Below are 8858 nucleotides of genomic sequence, written 5' to 3' on the forward strand. Positions count from 1 at the left end.
GAAGAGAGGGAGAAGGGAAATGATACTAAAACTTAACTTACATAACATAATGTAACAATAATTTAAAAATAACTTAGAAAAGATTTTAAAAAATTAGTGTTGTTTTATTTTTTAATTATTTTTTTAATTTTTATTCACTGCTTTTTGCTTTCTTTCCTTCACTTCCACCAGCACTTTTACTGGATAGAGGTCGCTTGGTAAAATATCTATCCAAAGAGGTTCGGCTTGGCCTACTTTTTAATGTTTCTAAAATGACTTAGGCAAATGTCATTACTCCGAGCAGCAATACGGCCAGCGTGAACCTTTTCGGGATGTTTCTTTTCAGTAAAATCTGTCATTTTCTGATAATACCTCAAGATTTCCTTTATCGAGCGAGATCCTTCCACGATGAAGCAAACGTGCGGACTGAGACTAATGTACAGAAGTGAATAAAAAATGGCGCTGTGAACTAATGTAACGTCGTATGGTGAGTTTTTGTTCGTATTGTGGAGCAAAAATATGTTTGAATTTCATGTCGTATCCTGAAAATTTCGTATGCTGGGGTGTTCGTATCCTGAGGTACTACTGTATTACTATTTAAATGGCTTTTCTATAAATATTTTTCACCTTCTAAAACAAAAATAATTTATTCTTTTTCCAATATCCTTTATTTTCTCCCAATTATTTTTCATTCATTACTAAATCATTAACGTATAAAAAAAAAATTAATTAAAGTTTTCTGTAATGGGTTGTGTGTGTTTTCTTCTAGGGTGTTATTACCGCAGATATGACTGCAGCTTTGTACACCGAGAATACAGAACAACAACTGGATGCAACACAGAAGTTTAGGAAATTATTATCTAGAGGTTAGAAAATTTATTAACTGTTTTCTGTGAAAATCTTGTATATATATAGTTCAACCATTATTCGTAGGTAAATGGATGAACAGCAGACTTTATTAGTCCAGATGTTAATTTATGTTCAATTACATAGAATAATTTTGAAATACATCTAATTTCTTTTTACATCTATTTATATTTTATTTTTAACTATGGTAAAATGGAATGAAGGGAAATTATCACAAAATGTAAGTGTGTTGTCTAAGATAAGGTACCATACACATAAATATATTAATCATTCTTAATATTTTAAAGATATGAGATTTTTCTTTTGCATGAAATACATGCATCCATTTGTACTTGCCTTTTGATTGTATTTTCTTTAGCAGAAATTTATTATTTTCCAGATGTGTTTGTTAATTTGAGCAAGTGATTTGTTTACAATTATATCCCACAAATAAAATTTCTTCCACATTCAACAAATAATTTTTCTTTTGTCTATTGAGCCTACATCATAAACATAATCTTTCTACATCAGCATTGTGATGTGTTATTACAAACTATGCAATTTTGAACAATTCTGAATAATAATCTACTTCAGTAAATAAAAAAAACACACGCCAGTATTATTGTAATGTTAATCAGTATTATGTATTGTTTAAACAATTTTACATCAATTAATATAATAATAGTAAAAAAGAACAGTTAAAAATCCAGACATTTTTGTGTGTCTATAAAAAATTTGTCTGGACAAAAATTTTACATTCAAAGAAGAGAATATTATGGTAATCCTAATTAAAAGTTTAAACTATTTCAAGACTAATAACTTCTAATTTTTTCATTTAATTATCAAAAGAAAGGAAAAGCAATAAAATTATTATTCAGAAATTTTACTTATCAAAAATTTTCAAGCTGAAATACACTAATCTTGAATTTTTTTAGTCAATTCAAGTTTTACAATTCTTATCAGTTACAATTTTGGTATCCAGATTGAGATCCAGATAGTCATTAGTAATATATTTGCATGTTTAAGAAGTTTGAGGCCCATTCCAAGCTGATCATTTCTTCTAGATCAAGAATTTTCTAAAATTATTAAATTAAATTTTGCACACTGGTGATCAAGTAGTTAAAACCACAGAACACTAGTAGTTCTGTCACAGGTTTATGCCTCACCACCATGTGGAGTTTTCAGCATTTTATTCACCTGTCTAAATGCTAAATAGGAACCATTTTCCTATAGAAAGTACTGGGAAGCATCCTCTTGGCATTACCCATGTGTTGTGTTATCCAGCAATCCAATCCAAATTAAATTTCAAAATCAATTCTAATTGTTAATCAGTATAAGATGATAGCCTACTTACTTATCTTTAGGAAAAAAATTGTTTGAAAATCCGTCAATTTAAACTTTTAATTGATTTTCTGAATAATAATTTTTATATAACATACAATTTATGTGACNAAACGCTTTTATAGGGGGATCTACTGTATTTTGAAAAGCTCATCTCCTATTGAATATAATACTATGAAGGGGGGAAAATACAGCAAGTGATGGTGTTTAGAAATGCTGGAGAAGAGTGAAATGTAACAAATTATTGTAAATTAAGAAATCAATATATATCAAATTTTTATGTTAGTTTTTCATATTTTGAAATTAATACTTTAGTTTAATGAGGTATGGCAATGCAACATCAGGATGAACTTCCAAGGAGGACTTGCTATGGGACTTATTTAGGTGTTATATATATGAAGAAAGGCCAGAAATCTTACATGGCTAGCCCTCTTGATGAGAGACAAACCATCAACTATGATGATATGATCCACATCCAACTATTAGTGTTTGATAATGTTATTCACTCAGCCACTGGTGGACTTGAAATCAATGACTTTGGAGTACAGTACAAGCAGAAAGTTTAGTAAGTGAAATTGATAAATGAAAAAAAGAAGCAAAGAGCATTCCAAAATATGAAGTTTGTAAATTTATACTGTACTTGTTTATTGTTGTGGTTGTTTATTTTGTGAATTTGCAGAAAATTTTTTTAATTTATGAAATCAGCAGTTGGTTTGTCTATTTCATGAAATGAGCAATCTTCCTAGATTTGGCATAACATTATATATTTAAATATCTATACTAGTGTTTTTCAACCTGTGGGTCGCAACCCCCAGGGGGGTCGCAGAGCCTTACACGGGGGGTCACAGGTAAAAGAAAAAGATAAGTGTTTATAGGTCCTACACTACAATAAAAAAACTACAGTTTCACTAAGAAGGCTGTGCCTGTTTATTTTACAGTACAATTAGTTTTTTGATCGATATTTAAATCTCAACAAAAAGATACGTAGTTTTTAAAATCACTGACATAGTTTTAATATGGCTGTGGGGGGGGTTGCCAGAATTTTTTAACTTTTAAAGGGGTTGCGTATTCAAGAAGGTTGAAAAACACTGATCTATACAGTACTAATATTATAAAGAGGTAAAGTTTGTAAGTTTGGATGTAGGGGGTAATCTCTGAAACTACTCATCCAATTTCAAAAATTCTTTTACCAATATTTAGAGTGGAACTTCAGGGTGGACATAGGCTGTATATTATTCTGTTAAACATTTGTATAAATTAAAAGATACCATCTAGGATTAAGGCTTTTATGTCCAACAGATGGTGTTAACTCCACGAGTATGACGACCTAAGTTTGCTTTTCTGTGAGGCATTGTGTGTTTCTGTGAGGATGAACTAAAGCAAATCATCTTCTATATATCTATATAAATAAAAATGTAATGTTCGTTTGTTCCTACCGATTCCTTTGAAACTTTGACACAACATTGCATTCATATATGCACATGTTTTTATATAATATACGTGTCGAAATTCCCCCACTGGGATGAAGATGGACAGGAGTAAGGCTTACCGTGAAGAACTCTGCTTCTATTATACTATTTTAGATGTGGTTTTTTGTGTTTTTGATTACGTTTTAATAGGGTATTTCAAGAGAATGTACTACACTAACAAGGGATTTTTTGAAATTCCCCCACGCAGGGAAGTGCTATACATTTATAAGAGATACATTTTGAGCCATAACAATGTGTGGTGAGTCTGCTAGTATATATATATGGGTCACTCTGGAAAATTTAAAAATATTGTCAACTATTTACCAGTTAAAAATTTTTTTTGCCACTTCAGATTATTTATTACCACCAGTTTTACTTACTAATTAATGCAAGTGCTTGTAGCATTATCAGATTGGTGTCTGGAAAGCAAAAGTAAGCTGTCACACTGAGAGGGCTGGACATTTGAGTCTTCGGATTTTTGAACAAAACTTGATGAGCATGTAGCCTAAAACACAAACAGTTCCTTGTCCAAATAATAAGACCCATTTCTCAAGCATTTCCAAAAATGAAACCTCTGAAAATTTAGTATTTGGGCTGCAATTTGAAAAAATTGTAGACCTATAAATTCCCGCTGTCATCCATCTGTCCTTCCTTAATCTCAAGAATAGAGTTTGATGAAAGACGAGACTGGATATGGATACTTTAGGGCAGGATGCCCTGATTATGTGAACTTCTGATGCAAACTGGAAGTCAAGTTATTTTAATTCAAAACTTCCCCTGAAAGCAGTTAGTAGATGAACAGCATGACTCCATTGCTAACAGAATATCTTTTTTGTCAGTTGCCCTTTTGTTAATCCCCAAGGAAGCTTTAACATTTCATTTTATTTTTAAATTACTCATTTTATCACAGAAAACTTTTATACTGACAACAAAATAAAAATATAAATAACTCCTTTCAGGGGAAAATTTTTGAATCGGAATAATGTGACTTCTGGTTTGTATTGCCAAGTGTTGAAATTGTAACACATCTTGTGTTAATGAATCAAAGAAATTAAGAAAACATTGTTTCAGAAGATTAAATAAATATATATATCTCAAAGAATGGAGTTTGCAATTAAAAATTGTGAAATTTTGTTCAGACGATTTCCTGAATTCTCAAACTGTGTTATATGGGGGATATTCTCAATTTTCCAACCATGTTAAAGTGAAACTGTGTTGTAGAAATGTTGTGTTGTAAGAGGGATACTTGTTTTAAAAATTATCAAAAATATTGCAACAATATATGAATCTATATTTTGTCATTTGATTTTGTACATTCTCATGCAAAATATTAGAATACCAGTCATAAAGACCTAACCTGTCATCTTATATTATTGTTAGATTGTATAATTTTATTTCTATCAATGCAATTAATTAGTAAAACACCAAGGAAATTTCATCATCGTTGTAATACAGTAGAGTATCGATTATCCTAATACCAATCAACCAAAACATTGGTTAACCAAAAGTGTTCCAGTCGGCAAATTCAGCATGAAAAGAGAGCTTAAAAAGGTCTATTTACCCGAAAACAATAGAGAGGTTGCAGTTGTTTTGAATAATCTTTCCACTAGTGTTATGGCGTTGCAATATTTGGCTATGTCTTGGACTACTTGAATATTATTATTGTTGGTGTGCATGTTTTAGCTGGCAGCACTAGCATGACCGCGAGAGGGTACTTAAGGACGCGCCAGTATTTGAACGAGGCTTCCCCCCATCGTGAGTGGTGAGTATTGCTTGTTTTTCTGTGTGGTGTTTTTTCTGAGGACTGTGTGTCAGGACGTGTGTCGCTGAATTGGAATGTTTTTGATATTAGATTAACTTCTGAAGTATAATTTTTTTGTTTTTATATTTTTCAATATATTTATTTTGTTTGTACAAAATAAAGAAATAATTTTTAACAATACAATAACCACATTTTTTATTTTTAAAAAAACTTTTGTTAGGCTTAACATCAGTGAAAATTTAATGTGAAGCGACATGCAATGGAGAAAAATTTCAACATGGAATGGGTTAATATATTTTTTCATACGTGATTAGTTATCCGAACGACCCCAGTCCCAAATTGTTTCGGATAATCGATGCTCTACTGTATATGTAAAGAATCAGTCTGATGTTACAACTTCTAACTTATATTCTTATTTTCTGAAATGTGCTTTTTCTCAGTTAATAAGTTTCAATGTATTATATATTTGTATTAAAAACATTGAAAAGCAATGATGATAAAAAAATATATAAACAAATTACAACTAATGCTCTATTTTCATAGTAGATTGATATATTTGTATATGCTTAACCTGACACAGATCTCTGAATTTGGCTCAAAACATGTTTATTAAGCTGTTGCTGCTGGAAAGTGAGAGAAAGGTGTGAATTTTCTGTTATGCATTAGTTCCAGCTTAAGAATTCAATAAGGTTGATTCAACATATAAACAAAATCTTATAAATCACAACTAATATTTATATGTGAAAAGAAAGACTAGGTTTAAGGTATTATTTTTATTAATTATAATAAAATTAATAAAAGTGAAATTTTATTTTGTATCTTTTTTTGCTTGTTAAAGGATAAAGAAACATTATCCTTTTCTGTTTTAGTTGAAAATCACTTCCATTACTAACTACTAAATCCCAGTTTTTTCTAATACAGTCATTCACCAAAGATGTTGGTCTCATCTCAATAAAATTCATTATTAAAGTCCATTTTTATTTCATAAGTCCATATTTAATTTTTTTTTTACATTTCATGATACTGAAACAAGTTTAATGCATACGGTGTGAAGTTGTAACAGTACAAAATAGAGAATCCCATCTCTTTGAACATATAAACTAATAGCAATGTATTTGAATGTCATTAGTTAGCATAGGTGAAACTGCACAATTTGAGTATGAGCTAAATTGAAGATTAACTATGCTTAAAAGGAATAATGAAATCCATGTTAGCAGTAAAAAAGCTTGGGGAACAATTACCCCTAAATCTTTTTCCACTATACCTTTAACAAGTTCTCTTTTATTTAAATTTTGTTTTTTGAATTTTATTCTTCATAACCTGAAGATGGCTGTTAAAAAAGTTGAAAATGTTTGTTCATATAATAAATTTGTTCATTTTAGCTGGATTTACAGGTGCTTTTATTATCTTTTAATATGTCTATTTGATGAAAGATTCTGTATATTATTGTTGTTTTTCTTATTTTATTATTGTTCTTGCTGACTTCCAGATTTTGGAAATAATGATGAAATCTCTAAATATTTATAAACAGTTGTTTTAAGTAATAAATGGAAAATATTTATTGAATAATAAAAGTGATTTTACATAACTTTGAATAATCTTTTTTTTTTCTAAATTATTTTTTAAATCATAATATACAATTTTAATTTTTATCCAATTTTTTATTTTTCTTTCTGTATAAATTAATTTATCATCTCTTGTAATATAATAATTTTTTCAACTTATTGCATGTATGAAAATATATGTAAAATACAGTGGATTCTGCTTATTGTAATAATTTTGAAACTTCCTAAACTAATAAGGAAAATAAGACTACAGTTAAAGTAAATTCTAATTTTATTGACTCTAACATTAAAAGGACATTTTAAAATTTAAAAAATTTTTAAGTCAACATTTATTCATTATCATATAATTTATCCAATATTGTTTGTCTGCTTCCAACTTTTAACAACAGTAAGCTAGCATAATACCAACTTTTTAAACTATTGTATTGCAAGCAAGCAATTAATGATTAACATTTGAAAGCACTGCATTGATTTATCATTTTATCATCAGCTATATATTGAGTGTAACAGCATGAAAAGAGAGCTTAAAAAGGTCTATTTACCCGAAAACAATAGAGAGGTTGCAGCTACGTCTAGCATGGCGAGTAGAAGATCAGTTTAAACTTCATTTTTTTGTATTTGGGGTTAAAATTATGACCTATTTTATTAAAATAATGATTATTTAAACATTTACAAATACTATTGTAAAGAAACAGACGATTTTAATCCAGAAGTTATTTAATTATTCAATTTTTTAGCAAGTGATGCGAAATGCCTATAGAATTTACATATATTTGTCTTCATAATAGCTTGTCTTAAAGTAGGTTTGTTATTCCACGGCATATGTTAAATGTATCCACCAATTTTTGAACAAATTTCCTGTGATGTTCACTGAATCACGTGATGATGTGAACATGCTCCGCAATGATTTTTTCTTGGAGTTAAAACGTAAATCGTGTACTTCTGCTTCCTGTTTACAAGTAACGTTTGAACTTGTGCCGCAACCTCTCTAATGTTAATATTACTCATGACTACAGGAGGAGTTTATATGTATGTATTAGATACTCTCTACAGTATGAAATTCAAAATATAATTTTAATTGTATATTAAAACATTTTTGTTTAATGTTTTTATTCTTTGCTTTAATTTATCTTATCAATATTAAGTGTCATTTTAACAATTTTTTCCCAGCTTTGTAAAAGAAGAAATCTCGAAACAACAGATAATTTTAAGGAAGAAATTGATCTATTAGAAGATGGTATTTCATTGACTTCTCAGGTAATAATGGTTTTTTTTAAATATTAAAGAAATTAATTTAATAATAACATTACTAAAATTAAACTTAAAAATGTCTTCAGCTTTTTTATTATCATCAACAAAATTTATAGTAATAAATTAGCATACAGTGGTACCTCAAGATACGAAATTAATCCGTTCTGACACTCAGATCGTATCATGAAAATGTCGTAAGGTGAATCATTTTTCCCCATACAATTACATGTAAAACCAAATAATTCGTTCCAACACGAAAAAAACACTCAAATTAAAGCTAAAGTAATACATTAAAAAATAATAATAATAACTATAGTAAGGAAAATACTAAAAAATGCATTTTGTAGTTGTAAATGTATAAATAACCGTAATAGAATAATAATTGATAAAAAAAAAAATGTAGTTTTATTTGCACTTTACCTTTGAGGATAGACGACGGTGGAAATGTAAACTGGTGGCGGAGGAGAGGGAGAAGGGAAATGATACTAAAACTTAACTTACATAACATAATGTAACAATAACTTAAAAATAACTTAGAAAAGATTTTAAAAAATTAGTGTTGTTTTATTTTTTAATTATTTTTTTAATTTTTATTCACTGCTTTTTGCTTTCTTTCCTTCACTTCCACCAGCACTTTCACTGGAT

General features: G+C 29.0%; 1 protein-coding gene across 1 annotated transcript in view; it reads left to right on the forward strand.

Annotated features, from left to right (window-relative positions):
- The first annotated feature begins 741 nt into the window (after positions 1-741).
- The window catches only part of LOC111624472 (importin subunit alpha-6-like), a 20007-nt gene continuing 11890 nt past the window's right edge, over positions 742-8858 (forward strand). Inside the window, exon 1 of the mRNA XM_023367316.1 lies at positions 742-845. Coding sequence (XP_023223084.1) covers positions 767-845 — 79 coding nt within the window. The 5' untranslated portion in view covers positions 742-766. The remainder of the gene's footprint in view (positions 846-8858) is intronic.

Source organism: Centruroides sculpturatus, unplaced genomic scaffold (genome assembly GCF_000671375.1).
Source record: "Centruroides sculpturatus isolate CEXI.00-Female unplaced genomic scaffold, Cexi_2.0 scaffold286, whole genome shotgun sequence".
Taxonomy (NCBI): Eukaryota; Metazoa; Arthropoda; class Arachnida; order Scorpiones; family Buthidae; genus Centruroides; species Centruroides sculpturatus.